Below are 24,014 nucleotides of genomic sequence, written 5' to 3' on the forward strand. Positions count from 1 at the left end.
GCAAAATACAGAGAATAATGTCATAATAAATGGCCATAAATTACATAAAGGGCTCATATTTATCTAAACCCACTTTTATTAGTCTTTGGTACATTTATTTTCATTTTCACAGGTCATGTGATGCCACTAACCTGTCCAGTTTTTGACATTATTTTGCTGATTTTTAACCCTTAAAGACCCAAACATCCACCATCGAACAAAATCGTCTACTAATCCTATCAATCTGTGTCAATAATTGGTGTAAAATACAGTTTTTCATCTGTTCATGGTCATCAGATATGACCCATTTGGACGTTCAGAGGCTCCGTAGTTACCGTGGAAACACCGTCATCTTCTACAACAGTGATTCACCAGTAAAACTCATGGAATTTAATAAATAACAGTGGATGGAGATGCTTGAATTAAGTTAAGTTAATGATATATTACACAAAAAAAAAACAGTTTTTCTTCACTTTTCTCTGTTTTTGGTATAATCACCCTTAAATGTAATCTCAGCATTATGATTAAAGTACATGATCAGTGAATTAAACATTGGAAAATACCTGATTTTCACTGACAAAACGCAAAATAGAAAGGATAATATTATGATAAATGGTGATATATTGTTTAAGAAAGGCTAAATGGAGAGAAAAATTAATTTGTGAGCTGCCAGAAAAGTAGCACTGGGTCTTTATGGGTTAGAGACTTTGAAGTAAACATAGTAAAAAAGCATGAAAAAGGAAACAACTGGAATAAACTACGAGAATGACATAGATTAAGCCTCAATGGAGACATTTTTAAACCAGGCTGAAAACATTTCCACACTCTATTATTATCATCATAAGTCTTAATGATCTGTATTATTCTTTTAACCATTTTTAAAATGATTTTATTTAGTTTTATTATGATTCTAGGCACTATGTACTTTGCATTAATTATACATTTTAATATTGCCTTTGCGCACACATTCATACCTGTTGTTTTCATACCAGTCATGTTTAACATCAGCCACCACTGATTATTATAAAACTGTGTTGTGTGTGTTTTTTCCACCGAGACATTATTATGCGTGTGTGTGTGTATTATCTTCTAGGCGTTTTGTTTATATAAAGCAGATTGAATTTGAAGTGCACTGTATAATAAACTAATTTGTACACCATCAACGCACCAGATAACAATGAAGATGATTTTACTCACACTTCTATTACAGTCTGCAGTTTGTTTTATTGTTTTTCAAGTGGTAATACAAGACGTGTTTTATATATTGTTTATGTATTGATTGGAAACAAAAGAAGCTTTATGCATCTGCAAGCACACATACACTATTGAAACAAACCTGTTGCATAAAAATCATCACAGCAAAGCATTCATGGAATTGTGGACACTGTTCTGACATGCAATGTAGAAATCACTTATTGATTAGGTGGTTGGTGGAATAATGCCTTAACACTGCATCTATATACGTTTCTCATCAGCGTGAGAGGATTTGAAGTGTGAAATATAATAACTGTTATCATAGGTGCGAATGAGGCTAAACGCACTGACATGAAAATGCTGTGGATACAAGCGATAGTGGTGTTGGAAAAGACTCATATATGCAGCAATTGACATGAAGTGAAAGGTGAAGAGGGGTCAAAATGAAATTGAATTCAGACAGATACTGGTCAATGCTATTTAGTTATGTTTTCCTATTTCCAACAACAATGCCAGTCCATCTAGTCTGAGTGTTGCCTGTGCTGTTCTGGTAAATAACACCTAATACATGTGTGAAACATTACATCTGTTGGGGTCTTACACAAGCCACATCTGCACTGAGATCACTAATTTTATCTGTCAAAGAAAAAATATGTTACATGCATGTGCGCTGTTTACCTGGAAGATGTGGCCAATGAGATGAGCAGTGCTTGTAAAATGCCTCTTATATAAACAATGGGGCTCTTCTTAGTGATGAAGAAGTACATGGCTGGGAGGATGAACAGACCGTGCAGTACTAAGCCCATTACCACCGTGATGGCGTAAAAACCCAGTTTCTTCCCCATGGCTGAAGGGTCGTCCATCTCCAAGATTTTACCAGCGACCAGGAAGACGATTCCGAAGGGGAAATACCTGTGGGGGAAGTTAGAACATGTGTTCAGCTTTTTCTACTTATTATAAAAAATACACAGAGGAAAAATAAAAACAAAAACAGAATAAATCCCTTATTCTAAAAACATAAATTACTTATTATTTTTACCCCGACCCCCGAAGGGGAGGCAAGGGGCTTAGTTTTTGGTTCGGTTTGTATGTTTGTTTTAATTATCTCTGCCAGGATCACTTTGCTTTGTTTGTTTGTTTGTTTGCGTGTTTGTTTGTTAGCAACTTTACGGGAAAATTATTTCAACCATCTTTACCAAATTTTACCCACAGGTAGGGATGTAATGATTACTGGTATAACGATAAACCATGGTAAAATTGCCAACGGTTAGTATTACCGTTTACATTCTAATTATCATGATAACCGTGTTTGATTATTGCACTTTTCTGGAGAAAACGCCTGTGTAAAGATCTGCTTTTATGTCAAGTATAGTTTTAATTTATTACAATTTTAATTTTCTATACCTAATATTTGGAACCAATATTCACTTTTAAAGTCTTTGAAAAGTTTTGTTAAGCATCTGTGTGTTATTTATGCAATAAATTACATACATTTTTCAAATCAGATTTTATGTATTTGCTGGTATTTTTTGTCCTTTTATATTGATATAGTAGGTTAAAGTGAAAAAATAATAGACAGATGATATAAATGAAGTTGTGCTGAAAAAAAAGATCCCAAACATGGGTATAGTAAACATTTGTTTATATAGTATATAAGGGCAAAATCAGAAGTACTGAAAAATGGACAAAATAGGCTCAGACCACTAAGGGTTAATATTTGAATGTTTCTGCAACAGAAGGTACATTGTGCCTATTATTTTATTTGGTTTTTCTGTAGTTGTTTTTTTTTTTTTTTTCAAAATACAACTTGGTTAAATTATTTCAGTGTGTGTATAAGTACTTATTGAACATTTTGAGCACAATTTCAACAATACCGTGATAATAATGATAACCATAATTTTGGTCACAATAACCGTGATATGAAATTTTCATATCATTACATCCCTACCCACAGATAGGCCTAGGCCCTGGGACCAACCCATTAAATTTTGGGCCAAGTAGGCCAAAGTTCAAGGTCACAGCAAGGTCACAAAATCTACAATTTTCCTATCTCTCATCATTGAGCAATTTTCCAAAATTCATAAAAAATTCAAAACGACTCTGATTAGCCTCAAATTTGATCCATCTGTAGTTTATAACAATATCTTGAATCTGGCACAAAATTGTTCACATCCACTGTGGAATGTGGACTCTGTGGACATTTACATTTAACACTGAAAATCCCATTTAAGCAGATGAATGTGAACAACTGATGTTGTGTGGATTTGTTACTGGTATTATTTGTTATAGGTATTATTTGTGCGAACGTGGTATACGATATTTTGTTCATGCTTTCTTATATTCATCATTTCATAGGTCTTATGTATTTCATTGTTGCTTTGTTTTTTTTTGTTTTTTCTGTAGTTTTGTTTGTTTTGTTTTTTTTCTCTCTCTTCTGCCCAGTTTACTCAGTTCTGGTTGTAGTTATTGTTTCCATTATAATTGTCTCCATGGTTGTTGCTATTTGTATTGTTGATACTTTCTTGTGAGGGTCTTCGCCACCTTCTTCTCTCTTGTTCTCTCCCCTTCTTCTGCCTGTTACCAAATGTTTATGTAACATTATGTGTAATGTACATGTATAGATAATAAGTCGAGGTGTAATATTGTTAAAATTGCACTAATTTTTCAAATGACATTTCTGTTTTTTCAGGTTATTCACATTTTTTTTTGTAAAATGTAAATATTTTCATAATATAATTGGGGATTTTTTTGTACTAAAACAAAAAGAAAAACTTTGAGTTGTCATTATTTATGGGTTATTAAGTCATTATTTTACTGGCCTGACCCACTTGAGATCAAATTGGGCTACATATGGAACTGAACTAAAATGAGTTTGACAGCCCTGATCTACATGATCAGTAAATTAATCAGTAAAATACTGGATTTTCACTAAAAATGTAAAATACAGAATATAATGTTAGAGTAAAGGGTCATAAATCACTTAGGAAAGGTTAAAAATGGAGAAAAATTCATTTGGGAACTGCCACAAAAGCAGCACTGGGTCTTTATGGGTTAATGTTAGAATGTTCGAATAGAATAGAATAGAATAGAATAGTATAGAATAGATTTTTAATGTCATTGCACACTGGCCATACAACAAAAGTGGGTAGAGCTTACCCTCTTCAGTGCAAAAAAATAACAGATACATAACATAACATTTTAAAAATAAATAAAAATCCTTTCAGGTTGCAGCTCTTACCAGATGACAATGGCAACGATTTTCAGAACTGCTTCATTCAGACTCTGACAGAAGTTGACAAGAGCGCTTCCATTAGGCCCCATTCTTCCCAACATTATTCCTGCATTAAGCATGAAGAAAACAGAGACAAACAGGCTGTGTAAACATACACCTACACCTATGATAAACAGTGTAAACAGTACCATCCCCTCTTTCTGTGGGGGACATAATGGTGCCAAATGATGCATATTCAAATCATGGCTGAGTAAAGGCCTGTGTTTGTGCATTACAATGAACAGGTGTGTGCTCCGGATCCATGCCAACCACTTACCCATGGTGGCGGAGAAAATCACAATTCCCAGCACATTCATGCCTTCGCTGGTGCCGGGTGATGTTTTCATGATGACGTCAGGCGGCGGTGTGAGGTCCAGGGAGAAGTTCTGGACGTCAGTGCCGTTGTCGTCCTGGATGCCGTAGATGTAGACCCTACGTGTGGTGGTCTCGTCCAGCAGCTGGGCCACCGTCGGCTTCGGGATGAGCTCAGGGACTCTCTGGGTTCGATACTTCACAAACAGACACATCATATCAGTTTGGTGAATATGACATTATAAACAGAAACAGAAATGTCCAAAACAGCTGACATGTGTCTAAACATAAAGTACAACATTCACATTACTGATAACAACGAATATGACGTGTGATTGCTTTGCCCATTTACTTAAAATGGGCAAAATTTCAAATGTCTATAGCGGCAAAACTATTGGTTGAATTTATACCAAATTGGGATTATAGATTGCCAGTGACTCAGAATAAATGTCATTACATTTGGGGAACAGTAGCCCAAAGCTAAAAATTTTTTATGAATTTTGAAAATCTTTTTTTCCCCCATTTACTTATAATGGGTGAAATTTCACCTGCCTGTAGCAGCAAAACTATTAGTTGTATTCATACCAAATTGGGATTATAGATTGCCAGTGACCCAGAATGGCATTACATTTGGGAAAAGTAGGTCAAAGTTTCAATTTTTTTAGGAATTTTTCAAATATTTTTTTCCCCCATTTACTTATAATGGACGAAATTTCACATGCCTGTAGCAGCAAAACTATTGGTTGAATTCATACGAAATTGGGATTATAAATTGCCAGTGACCCGGAATAAATGTTATTACATTTTGGGAACAGTAGATCAAAGTTCAAATTTTTAATGAATTTTTAAAATCTTTTTTTCCCCCATTTACTTAAAATGGGCAACATTTCAAATGTCTGTAGCAGCAAAACTATTGGTTGAATTCATACCAAATTACGTTTATAGATTACCTGTGATGCAAAATAAATGTAATTAAATTTTGGGAACAGTAGCTCAAAGTTAAAATTTTTTATGAATTTTTAAAATCTTTTTTTCCCCATTTACTTATAATGGGTGAAATTTCAAATGTCTGTAGCAGCAAACTATTAGATAAATTCATACCAAATTGGGATTATAGATTGCCAGTGACCCAGAATGTCATTACATTTAGGGAAAAGTAGGTCAAAGTTTCAGTTTTTTTATGAATTTTAATTTAAAATGTCTATAAAACATAAATTCTGTTTCAATTTACTTCAAACTTGGCACAAATATAGAGGTAATTGATATGCTGACGTCAGCACACACATAGACATGATGACATCAGCTGGACTGATCCCAAAATAAACTACAATATGTGCAAGGGGTGGGGTTTGTCGTGCCTGGCACCACTTGTTTTGTATATTTCTTTATTATTATGTTGATAATATATTGTCTAGTACATGTTGTACAATTTACTGTTCTAAATTTGTGTCTTAATAGAGTGTTAAAATATGTATATTTGGTATATATTTTTTTTCAGAGCTATATATATATGTTTGTATATTTAGAGCTTTACATATATATATTTCTTTTCTATTGGATTGATATTTCTTTTCTGTTACTTTTAATTGTACTTGAATGGAGCAAATGTAACACCCAATAATTGCCCCCTGGGATAAATAAAGTATTCTGTTTCTGATATTTTCTGATGAAAGACAAAATATTAAATACTGCTGCTTACTTTCTGTACCCTTTACCCTTTAATATTTCAGCTTACCTGTTGAAAAGTAGCTTGAACCAAGTTGGCTGGAAACATGTTGCTATAAAAGAGAATTTTGAGAAAGGTTATTATCTGTCAATGAGTGACAGGTGAGAAAATGCAGGGAAAAAAAAGAAGATTATACCTTATTTTCAGTATAAACCTCAATATAAAAGAAGTGTTGACCTTGCAAAGTATATTATAGTCATTGTCAAAGAGTGTGAAAGAAGCTGTGAACACATAGCCCGGCCAGCCATCCATCTTTCTCAATAAGAAATCAGTCTGAAATCACAGGGCTTGAATCCAAATATGAAGGTGCAGAGTAAACCAGTCACAGATAAGACGGACGTGACGCTTTTGTCAGAGAAACATAAGAATACAGGGTGTAGCTAGTGCAGTGTTTTTCAACCTTGGGGTTGGGACCCCACGTGGGGTCGCCTGGAATTCAAATGGGGTCACCTGAAATTTCTAGTAATTGATAAAAAATTAAAAGTTACTAATAAAAATTTACATTATATAGCCCAAATGTTGCCTAAAATTAACGTTTATTTGCAACATACTATAGCAAACTATTGCACAATCAAAAACAAATTAATTTTAGCAAATAAAATGTCTCTGTTTTGAATGTCTGGGGTCGCCTGAAATTTCTAATAATTTATAAAAAAAAAAAAGTTACTAATAAAAATTTACATTATATAGCCTAAATGTTGCCTAAAATTAACATTTATTTGCAACATATTATAGCAAACTATTACGAGATCAAAAACAAATTAATTTTAACCAAAAAAATGTCTCTGTTTTGAATGTCTGGGGTCACCTGAAAATTGTGATGCTAAAATGGGGTCACGAGCCAAAAAAGGTTGAGAACCACTGAGCTAGTGTAGTTTGATATGTTAAGTCTAGTAATGCCAGTGTCATTTGCTGTTATGTTGTATTTAACATGAAATATGGATTTTTGTGTGTAACTACAGCTTGTACTGACTAAACTGCAGGGGTCTCACACTCATTTTCTTTCAGGAGCCACATTCAGCCTGAATTGATCTCCAGTGGGCCGGACCAGTATAATAATCTATAAATAATGACAACTCCAAATTTTTGTCTTTGTTTTAGTGCAAAAAAACCCCCCATTAAATTATGAAAATACTTACTTTTATAAACTATCCAAACAAAAAAGATGTGAATAACCTGAAAAAACTGAAATTTCTTCAGAAAAATGAATGCAATTTTAACAATATGATGCCTCAACTTATCATTTCTACTTGTGCATTATGGATCGGATCTACAAAGACACTGTTGTTCGTCCAACAGTCTCAATGACGACTTCGACTTCAGTTTTTGTGGGTCCTGGAGGGGCTTGTCAGCGATATTTTTGCCCTGAACTATCTGCCACAAAGACACTAAACACAGAGTAACAGGCAGAAAATTGTAAAAAATTGTGCCTAATTTTCTTTTAGACATTTCAGGTCGTTCATATTTGTTCAGGTTATTCACATTTTATTGTTTCATAATAGTTTGTAAATTTAAATATTTTCATAATTTAATGTTGTTTTTGGCAGTATAACAAAGACAAAAATTTGAAGTTGTCATTATTTATAGGCATAGCGTAATATTTTTTTCACTTCAAACCGAGAAAAAAATCTGGAGTCATTCTTATTTGACTGTAGATCATATTGGTCTGTATGTGGAACCTGAACTAAAATGAATTTGACAGCCTTGACTGTGGAATTTTTTGCACTTGGCAAATTCATCCCACAGGCCGAATTGGAACCTTTGGTGGGCCGCATTTGGCCCCCGGGACGCATGTTTGAGACCCCTGCTATTCTGTAATGAAGCCTTTTGTAGGTCAGCTTCACTTTGGATTAAAGCAACTTATCATTATGGTCAAGACTGTGATCATTAAATATTTAGAGCCCAAAGCACAGAGCATGATATATGTCCTTTATTGTATTATCATGATACTGATAATAGCATCACTGGTCATACAATATATACCATAATACTACTGCACACAGCCCTATGTGCTGTATATTAAAGAACATATAGTGCACTGAACTGCTGGATCAATATCTTTTGAAAAGGCTCTTCTGAGGTCTCAGTGTGCTCCTTTTATATCCTCCTCGTTTCAGTTCAAGGAAATCGACGCTCATCAGAAACAACATGACCTCTATTTGCTCCCATTAAAACCAGTGTAGATGAAGATGGATGTTTTTGTGCGACACTGGGAGGGATGGGTGAGATATGTGAAGCCTTTGAGATCTGATTTTGCTGAGATGAATGCATGAATATGAACCCAAAATCATCTGAAGGAAATATGTTTTTGTGTTTTTGTTTATCTTTATTTTTGTATTGATTCTTTACTTTGAGATTTTGTATGACAGGACCATAATGAGCAGCTGTAAATGTTTTTGTTTTGTTTTTTTACAACCACTTTCTGGATCTACATAGTTTGTGTTTTTGTTTTTTCAATGTATGAAAAGAAAAATTTTCTTTCAATAAAAAGAGAATTAAAAAAAAAAAAAACAGTGTAGAAGTCATACCCTTAAACGGACAAAGTACTTCACCACCACTGAAAACTCGTACAGTGCCTCTAAGAAGAATTTTTTACCCCCTTGAATATTTTTGATTGCTTGTGTAAAGATAATCTTGGTCATACAGTTTGGCTTTTTGGACCAAAATGTAATGCCAAAGAAAAAACTAATTCCTACAAAATACTGTAAATGGAAAAATGCCCTGCAAAATATGTGACTGCATAAATATTCACCCCCTTCAAGTTGGATCAGTCTCAATCACTCTGACACATCTAGATATTGGAATTTAACTCTATTCTTGTGTCAGGCTGCAGTTGGTTCAAACCTTTTCAGTTTCAGTCACAAATCCTTGATTGGATTTGGGTCTGGGCTTTGACTCACCTTGTTGTCTTTAAACAGTTTCTATGTGGCTTTAACTTTGGTCATTGCCTCACTAGAAAATACATATTCTGCCAAGTCCTAGTTTGAGAGGATAGGGCTGGTGCGTGTGATTATGTGCCGTTTTTGGTGTTTAGTCTGATGGCCATAAAAGCTCCCTTTGGGTTTTTATTAAACCAAAGAAAACCTCTTCCAGTTGAGCTCCAGTAGGAATTTCTTCTATGCTGTTTTTTCCTCTGCACTCATACAGTCCTCTTTTTCCTCTTTGCAATTTTTCCATAAAGAACCTGGTAACAGATGTTGTTGGCAGAACGTTTGGCATCTCAGCTGCTGAGGCTTTTAGGCATCCAGAGTAGTCTAAATGTCTTGGTGTCATTACTACTCTTCCTCTTCACCTTCACTCAGTTTGTAAGGACTTCCATTATGCATTTCAATCAACTCCATTACATTTTAGGGACGTGGATTTTTCTTTATCCATCCCATGAGTTATACTTTTCAATAACCTTTTACTAGCTCTGCTTGGTGTGTTATTTTGTCTTCATGATGTAACTGTAGCAAGAAATATTGATTTACCAGGTACTGAACCTTGTGCCTTTCTTCTACAATCACTTGAGAGACTTCCACAACACTTAGATGATCTCTACACTGTCAGCCTGGAATTTGTATTTACTAAAATACTTTAATTACAATGTACTTAACTGATTTAAGTTTTATTACATTACTATAAAATGTTCAGTATATTCTACTAATTTGTAGACATAGTCGAACGTACGAAAAAGTTTAAGTTGAATGAATTTAAATCACTACGTTTTAGTCATGACCACACCTTTTTATCTGTGCATTGCATTGTGGGTATTGGGCATGTTGTTGTAAATGTGTTATTTTTCTGTGTGGGGGTTCAGGAGGGTTGTGGTGTTAGTGTTAATTTGGACTTAATGTGTGTATGTCAGTGTTTATTGGCCTTTTTGTGTTTGTTTTTGTATTTTTGTAGAGCTGCACCATGAGTAAGAGCCATAGGCCCAACAATCGCTTTACTGTTCAGCTATAACTGTTTGTGTACAGAGGAAATCTAAATAATTTACCAAATTTAAAGCACTTCCTGGACTGATAAAAGTCACTGATCTTACCTCCTGCACAATTTCCATCCATGCTACAATGTATGAAGTTGAGTAATTATACAAATCCATTTATATTGCAAAAGATTTTAATTTTAACCAACTTGGAATTGTGTTCAATGAACTGATGATATTAAGTTAATGATTATGCAAAACAATTGACATTCCAAAAAATTTTAAGTTAAATTAACTTGGCATTTAGTGTGGTGTACTTAAAATAGCAATTCCATTCAAATTAAACATATAAGTTTAATACACTCAAGTTTTCATTACTCATAACTTAAATTTTTTAAGGCAACGAGTTACCTCAGATTTTTAAAGTAAACTCAACTTATCCAGTCTTACAGTGTACCTCACTAGTGAGGCTGGCTCAACCTCCATTGAATTAAATCATGGGGGGGTGAATATTTATGCAATCACTTATTTTACATTACATTTTTAACCCCCCCAAGGGGAGGAAAGGGGTATTGTTTTTGGTTCGGTTTGTTAACACTCTAGCAGCAAAACTATTGGTTGAATTCATACCAAATTTGGTTTATAGATTGCCAGTGATCCAGAATAGATCGCATTACATTTTTGCAAAAGTATGTCAAAGTTACATTTTTTAATGAATTTTTAAACCCCCACCCGTTCCCCCATTTATTTATAATGGGCGACATTTCACATGTCTGTAGCAGCAAAATTTTTGGTTGAATTCATACCAAATTTGGTTTATACATTGCCAGTGACCAAGATTAGATGTGGTTACATTTTGGAAAAAGTAGGTCAAAGTTTCAATTTTTTATGAATTTTTACAATCTTTTTTCTTCTCCCATTTACTTATAATGGGCAAAATTTCATACGTCTATAAAAACATCAATTTTGTTTCAATTTACATCAAATTTGTTACATATATAGAGGCAGTTGATATGCTGACATCAGCACATGCATAGACATGATGACATCAGCTGGATCGATGCCAGAATAAGCTGCAATATATGTGAGGGGCGGAGCTTGTTGTGTCTAGCACCACTTCTTTTTATTACTTTACATTACTTTATAGATTTTTTTTTTTTACTTTGAGATGACAAACTATTTTTGGTAAATTCTTGTCAAAAAGGCACATTTTACTGACCATGATTCCATTTAAAAAAAAACAAGAGCAACGCCCAGCATATTGAATACTTTCTGCAGTGACTGTACTGTATATAAAAGCAAAAACATATTAAGTACTCTATCTTCCATGAATCGATGAAATAGAAGAGGTGCTCAAGACAAAAGCAGCAGGGGAGATGAAAGGAGAAAATATATGGTCTTATGAATACAGAAACATGGATAAAGGAAGTGGGACAGAAATGGTCGACATCATACATCAGCAGTGCAAAATCAATGTGTCCAAACCCTTCAGAATAGACCCTTTCTATTATGTGCCTTTGGCATACCCATTAAATGTTCAATATACCCATATGAAAAGAGGATCTTTTTTATGGACATTTTTTCTAAATAAAAGTACGGTGGGTTTTGCTTTAAATCAAATCCTCATTTCTTCAAATTTTCTTCATAAAATAGCATTTTTAGTGTGTATTTATCCCCTGGGCTGGATAATATACCACAGCAACACATGGAAGGTGCAGATAAACTCTATGTTTTCCCCCTTGCTTTGCACCCAATAACACTGAGATGAAGTCTGCAACTAGATGGAAACAGGTGAATTCAGCTGCTACAATGTCTGATGTGAATACATGCATTACAGGACTGAAAAGGAGCAAAGTGTGAACTAAAAACAAGTACCTCATGTATACTTTACTGAGGGTAACTTTGTCAAACTATTAGTTTATTCACACAGGGGGTCTCCACATATAAAAACTAAAATTTAGAAAGTATGAGAAGAATGTGCAACACTTTGGACATGAAAAAGTGACTCAGAAAACACCAATAATTCTACATAAAGGCTGAGTTTGTGTTGGAGTTTATTGAGAGATCTGCAGATGGAAGGTGTGTATTTTGCAATTCTGGCATTTTTTTTCGCAATGATTTCACTTCCTGCAAATATAATAAAATTACAAGTTTACTCTGAAAACCTTGTGACATTTTCTTCAGCATACTGAATTATTATTTGTCCTTTTACTTTGTTTTCATGAAAGTATGACTTTCCTGTATATATAGTGTTGAAGGTTTTTTCCCCCCTCAGTAATTAAAAAAAAAAAAATTACATTTAATTTTCATGTCAATATTACACTGAACATTTCTATTTTCTTCTTTTTTCTAAATTAAAAAGTAGAGGAAGTATTGTGACAAAAACAAAAGATTTGACATTAGATACAAAAACAAGAGATGGGAACTTTTGTATATGTGTAATACTCAGAATGGTTCCTGAATGTATGACAATGTAAGTTCCTTCTCAAACATTAGAATATTAAACATATAGTCAACATATTTTATTAACAGAGTGGGATATTACATGCTTTAATGAGGAAGGAGGCAGAACTTTGCCAATTTAGAAAAGGAGTTACCACCAATTTGTTAGACATGTTTGTGCTATATTATGATTTTGTTTGTTCAAAAATAATAATATTTGAGCATTGAGACCTGATGTGTCAAATATGATACAAAATTGAAAATCATACATGGAAATTGACATTAAAAAAAAAAAAAAAGGGTTTTCAGAAGGACCATTAAAGGCTCCAGTTTCAAAGAACTGGAATCTTCTGTCAATGATTTAATGGTTCAGGCTTTACAGCGATAAGAATCTTGTTAAATAAGAGTGAAAGTGTCAGGAGGATGTTAGAAAAATTTGGAATCAGTTTAGGAGTTAGATGCAAAGGTATTTATAACATCTTTATACATACAAATATAATGTGATAATAGTAGATATTCAGTATGTGTATAGGTCATTGTCATTTCCTGATTGCAAAACAGTGACCAATGCATGTATAATAGATTTTCTCTCACTTTATTTTATCCTCTGTTAGTATATTTTTAACCCTTTCATGCATGAATTATGAGAGCCTTAATCAAGATTTTTTTTTCTTGAGTGTTTTTATTCCTCTAGACATTAAAAAAACTAAGTGATTAATTATTATTTTTATTATTATTTTTTTTTAATGAACCCATTGCAAAAATGTCTACTCAGCTGGACACCATACATTGAATTTTTGAAGCAAAGAAACATATTTACTGATATACTGTATGAAAACAATGAAATAAAAACATTTTTAATGCAACTAGTATGATGTTTTCTCACATTTTGACATACTTTAATAAAGATAATAGCCAAGAAAAAAACCCTGTTTTGTTAAAAAAACAAAACAAAACAAAAAAACAGTTAAAGGTAGGGTTGGAGCATTTTTTTTTTTTTTTTTTTTACTATATTGCTTAAAATCCCCTTCACACCCCAACATGCAACCACTTAATTAAATGCTCTATCAAAAAAAATACAAAAAATACAAAAATGTAGACACCTGTGGAACGGACAGGACTGAAAAAACATCATCCAATCATTCTAACAGGCCCATCGAAATGATTAAATGGTGATATGTCTATCAAACTCAACTGCCATTTGTCCCTCCCCCCTCTGCGAATACAATCCGGTGCTCGGGAGGCGTCGGGGTTTGGACTTTTGAATCGTGTATTTTCAAACTATAGCTTGCTGGAACCATTTCTCCAGGATCTCCTACCCTGCCTTTAATTGCAGACTAATAACAATACTAAGCAATGAACGCTCAAACCTGTTAGTGCAGATCAGGTTTATGAAGAACAGCAAAGTTACAGTAACCATATAAATTACAGTGTATGGGATGATGCATAAGTGTCCACTGTGTTGGCTGAAATGGAACTAAAACAAGAAAATCCATGAATATACAAGAGAACAGCTGGAGAAGAACTGTCCACTGTAGTGACCACAATGCATGAAAGGGTTAATATATTTACTACTGTCACAGCTGGTACTGCCTCTATTACTGATGCATTTATGTGTCTGAACAAAGTAAAACAACATAATGATATAATAATACAACAGAAAATTTAAGGATGGCTTGGTAATCTCACAAATCCTACATCATCATCAATTTTCATTTATCATTTTTAGTCTTTTTCAGATGGATCGTACAAATTAAGTCAGTGAACAATAAAAAAAGCACTTTCAGAACCTTTCTGCTCAGCAGCTGTTTGCTTTAAAAAGCCAGTTTATCCGTGTAAATGCAATATTTCACAGAGTGCACGGAACATATTTGTTGCATTAGTGTTGATAGTGTAGTGATTTTTTTTTTTCATTCAGTTTAATGATAATTTAGCCTTTGTCTGTGGTAAATTATTTGGTTTTGTCTGCATTAACTTGTGTAATGTGTTGTTTTTTCCTGCTGCTGAAGAAATGATGTCAGACTTACTCTAAATCTGTCAGCTGTGTGTCTGGCTTCTGAACTCTGACATTCAGTAAATCTGATTTTACACAGATGCTTTAGTGTTGTGGTAATATGAAAATATTTTTGCTCGGGACAAATTAGACCACCACAATCTACATAATCAATTTGTAGACGTATTTACTGGAAAATGCAAATAGTGTTTACTTCATTTAGATATTGTCATTATTGTAATAATTTCAGTCCAAAATAATGCAAAAATGCAGCATCTGTAGTCAAATCACAATAACATGAAGCCATTGTACACAACCCAGGCCTTGATAAACCAGAAAAAAGAGAAAACATATTTGCTTTGATTACGGCTTGCTTGCCTGCATTATGTAAGAGGAGGGAAAATTGTGATTCAGTTCATGAATCTCGATTCTACTTCAAAAGATCATCATATGATATATTTACACATTGCTCTTCCCTTTACTTATACATCAAATAAATAAAAGGCCCAAAGATTAAAAAATGTATAGAAGGTAGAGCATTTCACATAAATGAAAATCTAATGCCATGTTAATAATATGATGTGAAATATCACAGCCTGTTATTTGTTCAAAAGAGAATTATAAGAATCTGTTTGTCAGAATAAAATCAGCCTGGTATTAGTTTTAAATCCCACAAGGCTCAAATGACTATTAAATGCAGACAGCACATCTTAGATCTGCAGCGATTAAATGCCATATTGCATTATTTTCATTTGATGTGTTTGACTGAAATGACATATGGCAAAGACATTCAGGGACAGTGTGGTGTAACAGCAGAATAATGTGAGTGTCCCACATGGATTTGACCACTTAGCTACTCAGTGGACGATCCTGTCTCTAAGACAAAGAAAAGCAGGCTAATGAACCACTCTGACCCCAGGACCCTTAATAAATCCAAGTATGGACTTTATTCATGCATACTGTGCTCATTATTCATACTTATGACATGCACGCACACACACACACACACACACACACACACACACACACACACACACACACACACACACACACACACACGCTTGGACACACAGGGCTGGAGACTGTCAGGTCCATTTATGAGCGGACCGTCATCGTAGGCCTGCACGATAGATGAAGGCTTTAAAGAAGCTTTGCGAGATAAATCCAAAGCACAGCTGTGCTCTGTAAAACACACACACAAACACACAGGTCTCGTGATCTGCAGAGCTTCACCTCTGCCACATGACCAGTGTATAGTTGGATTTCACATTTGACTTGTCTATAACTATTTTTTACACCCTGCCTTAAAGACAAATGCAGTTTATTTCCAGTGTGATTTTATTTTTGTGGATATTTTTTACCTCTGCCAAGGAGGTTATGTTTTCATCAGGGTTTGTTTGTTTGTCTGTTAGCAAGATAACTCAAAAAGTTATGGAAGGATTTTGATGAAATTTTCAGGAAATGTTGATACTGGCACAAGGAACAAATGATTAAATGTTGGTGGTGATCGGGGGGGGGGGGGGGGGGGGGGGGGGGGGGGGCTACTGATCTGCCTTGGTGGAGGTCTGTGCTCTCTGAGTGCTTTTCTAATAATGGATATAAACAATATAACAATAATTCATATACCCCATGTACAACCTCAGCCTGTTGACTGCTCTTCTTTCTCCTTGCCCATTATTTCCATTGCACATTCTTTTAATTGCACTACTTGACTTAAATATTTAGATTCAGATTCAGATTTCTTTGTTGTCATTCAGACATTACATCAGAGATACACTGCAGAACGAAACTACAATGCATTTGAACCACGATAAAAAGAATTAGAAAAACACCATAAGAATAAAAAGATTTTTAAAAATATACAAATATGTAAATATGTATGTGCAAGATTTACATGCAAAATGTATGTATAAAACAGTCGTAATAAATAGATGAATAAATAATTTATATATATTTATACAAATGTTTACATATTTTTTTGTCCAAAAAGTTGTTTTTACTTATTTAAACTCTGTTTTAGTTGCGTTTTTTAGTGCTTGTTTATTATGTTGTACAGAGAGCATAGTTTAAAAAATGGAATAAAATTCCTTGTATTTTTTTGAAGATACTTGGCGAATAAAAGCAATTCTGATTCTAAACCTAAATGCTTGATAGCCAAAATGATGCCTTTTAAATACATGTAGATTATTGTCTTGTTTTTTTATTCGTTTTCTTTGCTAACTTTGCTGCACTGGTGAAAAAACAGCAGGACGGTATAACCATTAACACGGCTCAAGCTGCAGCCTTTATCCTACTGACCGACTGTTACACTGACACACTGGAGCACTTTACCTACATATATGTCACTTCAGCGCTGACCTGGGTTCACCTTAACACTCCCACTCCATCCTTCAGCAGCTCTAATTAGCTTAGCACAATAACCCACTGGCACACGAGGCCTCAGGCTTTTCACACTGACCTCTCATCTTAGAGGCCATGAAACAGCACACAGTGAAAGGCCTGAAACATGTTGAAAGCAGCTCTAAAGACAGGCTATACTGAGGTTAAAAACAACAAAGACAGGCCAAAATCTAGCAGTTTGAGTTTGTATTTGATAATTACAGATTTTCTGCTGTGTTTTGTTCCTGTAGGTTCTCATTTACCCAGGTCATTGTTCTTCTTGGTAGTTCTTCTAGGTTCAGCTGGACTGGTTTTGCTCTAGTTTAGTCTAGTCTAGTCTAGTCTAAAGCAAAACTACTCCACTTGAACCTAGAAGAACTACCAACAAGTTACATTATGAAGCTTCTTTCTTACTTTCACAATCTCATTCTAATGATTCATCCTAAAATGCAGAAAAGCCCAGTTCTTTGGCACCACTGGACAAATATTCCTTAAATTACCTCTCAGTATACTGTTATTAAAATGGTCTAACAGTGTTTCCCAACCAGTGTGCCGGGGCACATAAGTGTGCTGTGAGAAATAATCAGGTGTGCTGTGGAAGATTAACAAATTTCACCTGATTGGTTCTGTAAGCAGCAGCGTGATATAAATACATACGACATCACGCACCAATGATCCACTCTACAACAACAGCCTCCTGTTTCCCTTTGCAAAATGAAAGTGAAAGTGAACCGGCCCCGATGTGGTGCGTTCTGTTAATAAAGCCCCCCTCACAAGTGATGCACGGATTAGTGGGTTACCTGCGAACCTCTGGTATGGGTTGGGGTGGGGGGATATACCTCCCATACTATTATACAACGGACCTCAACGCCCCCCGGAAAACAAAGCTATTTCAGTTCTGTTTCCTTTCTCCACAACCTACTGTATCTATGCAAGTTGAGCTTTTCAAGCATGACTGATATAAAAACAGAAAACAGACAGACTCACAGCTGTTGAGGAAGATTCATGCGTGTCTTTCTTCAATTCCTGCAAGAATATCAGCTTTGTGTTCAACTAAACCGGCCCAGGTTTCACACTAAGTAAATTGAGACTACATTTGCATTATATTTCAATAAATAAACTTTTTGGGACATTTTTGTTTGGTGGTGTGCCTTGTGATTTTTCTAATGTAAAATACGTGCCATGGCTCAGAAAGGTTGGGAAACACTGGTCTAACAGAAAAACAAGACTTCTACAGCTCCTCTTTACTCTGTTTACAGGCTGTAAAAATCTACCCAGTAACAGAACATTTTAGCATCTCTGTTATTTTCAGATCGGTAGGGGGTTGAATTCATGACGGGGAAGTGGAATTACCTATCACTGATCAGATTCTGTGTGATGTCAATCTGCAGCTTTAATCTGGATAAATGGAAGTACCCAGCAGAACATAGGCCTTTACATTCCGGATGCCTTTTATTCATCTGATTAATTTGCATGACAGTATTTTTTTTGAACAGCTGTCATGTCATATCATGTCATGTCACATCATTTCATTCACTCGGGTCCAGCTGCCATTGGACGAAGTCAAGATACATCCTGGATGTGTCACCAGGCTATTGTAGGAATGATATTATTTAGGGTTTGCTCCTGAAGGATTCTGTTGGGTTCTGAAAATTGGCTTAAGAGTCTAGTTTCAACCAGCTCTATATGTAAAGTGTCAGGAGATAAGTTTTGTCATGATTTCACTAATTGAGTGACTTAAACACATGAACAACATCACTGTCACATTCAGACTTATGGTTGATTTAGACTGACCAGTAAACCTATTAAAATGTCTTTGGATGGTGGGAGGAAGCCAGAGATGGAATCAAACCCAGGTGACACTGCTAACCACTGCACTATCATTATATCGTATTGTATCGTATTGTACTGTATCGTATCGTATTGTATCGTATCGTATCGTATTGTATCATATCATATTGTAACATATATCATATCATATCATATATCACACCATATTGTATCATATGGTATGGTATGATATGATATCATATATCATATCATATCATATATATTGTATCACACTGTATCGTATCGTATCATATCACATCACATCACATCACATCACATCATATCATATAATATATCACACCGTATTGTATCGTATGGTATAATATTGTATCATATCGTATCATATCATATCATATCATATCATATCATATCATATCATATCATATCATATCATATCATATCATATATATTGTATGACATCGTATCATATCCTATCATGCAGTTGCGAAAAAAATTATTAGACCATCAAAAGTCATCAAAAACAATGGTTATACAATCCAGTCCTAACTCCTATGTGTATCATGTGACTAAAACAGACAGAAAAGAAAACATGGAATGTCTAAAAGCACTGTTTTTGTCAGTACCATGCCATAGATATTGATGTAAGAACTGAAGTGGTTTTGGTTATTATCAAGAAAACCATGGAAAAATGGATAAATATCAGCTCTGAAATTAAACTCCTATGAGCTTTCTTTGTTGTTATCATTATATTTGTCCAAACAAATGTAGCTTTAGTTGGACCAGGCATTAAAATGAACAAGAAATTGTAGAAAATAAGGGTGGTGTAATATTTTTTTTTCCATGACTGTATATCGTATCATCACATCATATCGTATCGTATCATATCACATATCATATCGTATCATATCATATATTACACCGTATTGTATCGTATGGTATGATATTGTATCATATCGTATATCATATTATATCTCATCGTATCATATCGTATAGTATCGTATCCTCTCATAGAACTGCAGAAAAAATTATTAGACCATCAAAAGTCCTCAGAAACAATAGTTACACAATCAAGTACAAACTCCTGTGTGTATCATGTGACTAAAACAGACAGAAAAGAAAACATGGAATGTCTAAAAGCACTGTTTTTGTCAGTACCATGTCATAGATATTGATGTAAGAACTGAAGTGGTTTTGGTTATTATCAAGAAAACCATGGAAAAATGGATAGATATCAGCTCTGAAGTTAAACTACTATGGGCTATTTTTGTTATCATTATATTTGTTCAAACAAATGTACCTTTAGTTGTACCAGGCACTAAAGTGAACAAGAAATTGAAGAAAACAAGAGTTGGTCTAATAATTTTTTTCCGCGACTGTATATCGTATCATCATATCATATCATATCATATCATATCATATCATATCATATCATATCATATCATATCATATCAGGGAATGTTTTATTTGCTTGCATCAGGGTTGATAAGAAATGATTTTTCCAAACATTCTCAGCACAAATAAAGGTAACAGCCAATCGTTTGTTTGAACATGATGCCACGTCAGTGATGGTGCTGGACCTGTCGATTTCTAACCACTGTTAGTTTATTATGAATGAAACGTACATAAAGATAATGAAGTGAAGGAGCGACAGTGCCAAAAACAACTGGACTTGGACTGTGTTGATTTTCTGTAATGTGAACCTCATACGAATCAAATACAGTTTCCACTATGTGTGACTTTGTCTTTGGCCACTGGCCCTAAACCCAGTGGACCAGAGGATCCGGATCAGACAAACTGGAGACACGGATCAGACCTATAATTCAGTAGTATTTCTATCGAATGTACTACAGTCTACTCTCGTTAAACCGCCCGCCGTTATACCGCCATTTTCGCTCACCGCCGACCAAAACCATTGCACAAAAATCCCCAATGCATTATTCCATTAGCTACCGCCATTTCCGCCTATCGCCATCCACCAGCCCAGTTCCATGCACAAACAACACTTATACCATTGATTTCCCGACCGTTATACCGCCAGCGTGATTGCCATCGAGTACACATAAATTTTAACAATGCACTGAAACAAACGCGCCAGACACTGATCGCGACAAGCTACGAGTAGGTCTACGGAACGGCCACCGTTCATTTATCGCAGAACACTCAGTAGGTCAGGATGTCGGGAAGAGGACGTGGGATTAAGCCAAAGCCTCAAGATGATGGGGTGTCATTTCCCGACACGGTATAATAATGCTTAAAATGTTTCCCCACTTTAAATGATCCCTTACAACATAACAGAATCAAGATTTATTTAGAAACGCAATTAGAACGGGTTAACGGAGGCAGCATAGACATCATATAGTAAAGACATGCACATTATGGATGCAACCCGTTGTAACGCCATTTTCGCTATACCGCCAATTTGGCTGTGAACGGAAGTTGGCGGAATAACGAGAGTAGACTGTACCATTTCTCATTGAACAGTTGCCTCAACTGTGTATCTCAACCAGCATCAATGTTGATGAGAAATATTCACCTACACAGGGTGCATTTTATCCAAAAACAGAAGGGGAGGATGTTTCTTTTGTGTCGGAGCAGGGGGGCAGTTATACATGTGAGGGGGCAGTCCATAACGTAACTAATGCTGGCACAAAACGAAAGTGAAACTCTACATACTGTCAACATCCAAGTCCTGGGTTCTGTTCCTCTATTTAACAGTGGATCGTACACGAACCTGTATCCACTGGACACACAAATACTGGGCTCATCTTGTCTTATCTTATCTTATCTTATCTTATCTTATCTTATCTTATCTTATCTTATCTTATCTTATCTTATCTTATCTTATCTTATCTTATCTTATCTTATCTTATCCCTTTCATGTATAGTGGTCCCTACAGTGGACAGTTCTCCTCCAGCTGTTCTCTTGTATATTCACAGGTTTTGTTGTTTTAGTTCCATATCAGCCAACACAATGGACACTCATGCATTATCCCATACACTCACATTCATACCATTACTATAACTTTGCTGTTCTTGATAAACCTGATCTGTCATAACATGTTTTAGTGTAAATCAGTTGCTAATTGTTATAAGACTGTAATTAAGTTTTCTTTTTCTTTTTTTTTTTTTTGCATATTATCTCCATGAAGTGAGTAACAACTAGTATTAGAGTATGTTAAAATATGAGACAACATCAGATTAGCTACATTAAAAAATGTTTATTTCATACTTTTCACACAGTGTATCACTTTCCAATAATAGGTTTTAAGTACATGTTTCTTTGCTTCAAAAATTAAACACATGGTTTTTGTAACTCCATGACAAATAGGTTCATTTAAAAAAAAAATTCAATCACATTGTTCTTTTCATGCCTAAAGAGGAATAAAAGCAATCAGGAAAAAAAAAATCTTGACTAAGGTTCTCATAATTCATGCATGAAAGGGTTAAAATACATTAAAATAGATTTGGCTCAGTCGGTTCTTTTCTTCCCTACAAGTCAACTCCTTACTGTCGTTTTTGGGACTTTTCACAGCCTCTATAGGAGTATGTGTTGTTGTTAGGTTGGGAAAGTTTTGAGGTTCACTGGTGATGGTGTTTGGAATTTAAATGTGGTAGGAGTCCAGATCGGTGAGTTATGTCATTTTAAGGATTTGAGTAAAAGATCAGAGGAGGGATTCACTGCAGATACATAAACTCAGGGTTTTTGTAAGAAAACCTGACAATGAACAGGTTAAGTGATATATTCCTGAGACAGAAAACCCAGACATTCCCTTAAAGTCACCAAAAGTTTTCATCATTGATTTAAAACAGGACATGGAATTCTACAGTTTAATGCCTACTGTTCCCAAATTTAACCCATTGTGGTCAATAACACTAGTTAGAAATATACTGCGGGCTTGATTACAGTAATTATCGAACTGGAAGACAGAAAGTGGGCAGAGCAGCATAAGGCCAGGACTGTATATAACCAGTGTGTATCAATTCCTTTATCAAGACATTCTATATAGCATGGTGTTATAGTATGCAAACCTATATCTGTTTTAATCTTTTAGTAAAATTTTTTTCTTTTCATCAATCGGCAAAAATGGCATAATTTCACTGGCTTGTCATTCAAGTGGCCTTGGCTAATCATAGGCATTTTCAGGCTGACATTGAGGTTACCTGACACTTGTGATTATCGATCACTGTCAAGATTCTCTCAGATGTGAAACTACTGCTCTGTGACTTGACACAGAAGCTTGGAAAGTGTATGAAACAGTGGGAGTATTAACTGGTACACACATCTGTATGAAGGCTGGTACTAAAGAAGCAATTACATGCTTCAGTGAAGATAATAATTTACTGTAACGTTATGAATTACTGGGATAGGCTCCAGCACCCCACATGACCCTAGTGAGGATAAAGCAGGTTCAGAGGATGAATGAATATTATGAATGGATATAAATGACTAACACTTTTACACACTTGTGGAAATGGTAGCTGCTCAGATTGGTGAACATTAATAAAATCTAGCAGATGACTAATATTCTGACATGGCTGTGTTGATCTGTACATTAATCTTCATTTTAGTTTTGTTAATAACTGTTCAAACCATGACAACTCCTATGTGGATAAATGGAGCTTTATTATATAAACCTACAGGGTGGGGAAGCAAAATTTACAACAAACATTTAGTTGTTTTTTCTCAGCAGGCACTACGTCAATTGTTTTGAAACCAAACATATATTGATGCCATAATCATACCTAACACTATTATCCATACCTTTTCAGAAACTTTTGCCCATATGAGTAATCAGGAAAGCAAACGTCAAAGAGTGTGTGATTTGCTGAATGCACTCGTCACACCAAAGGAGATTTCAAAAATAGTTGGAGTGTCCATAAAGACTGTTTATAATGGAAAGAAGAGAATGACTATGAGCAAAACTATTATGAGTAAGTCTGGAAGATACTATTAAAGAAGAATGGGAGAAGTTATCACCCGAATATTTGAGGAACACTTGCGCAAGTTTCAGGAAGCGTG

At 34.9% G+C, this 24,014-nt stretch overlaps 1 protein-coding gene across 1 annotated transcript in view; it reads right to left on the reverse strand.

The window, feature by feature from the left end:
• slc1a7a (solute carrier family 1 member 7a) overlaps positions 1-24,014 on the reverse strand; it is a 114,503-nt gene that overhangs the window by 24,689 nt on the left and 65,800 nt on the right. The window contains exons 4-7 of the mRNA XM_030160907.1: positions 6,492-6,534; positions 4,722-4,953; positions 4,412-4,511; positions 1,852-2,085 (exon numbers count right to left, since the gene is read on the reverse strand). Coding sequence (XP_030016767.1) covers positions 1,852-2,085; positions 4,412-4,511; positions 4,722-4,953; positions 6,492-6,534 — 609 coding nt within the window. The remainder of the gene's footprint in view (positions 1-1,851; positions 2,086-4,411; positions 4,512-4,721; positions 4,954-6,491; positions 6,535-24,014) is intronic.

The sequence above is a fragment of the Sphaeramia orbicularis genome, chromosome 17 (genome assembly GCF_902148855.1).
Source record: "Sphaeramia orbicularis chromosome 17, fSphaOr1.1, whole genome shotgun sequence".
In the NCBI taxonomy this organism is placed as follows: Eukaryota; Metazoa; Chordata; class Actinopteri; order Kurtiformes; family Apogonidae; genus Sphaeramia; species Sphaeramia orbicularis.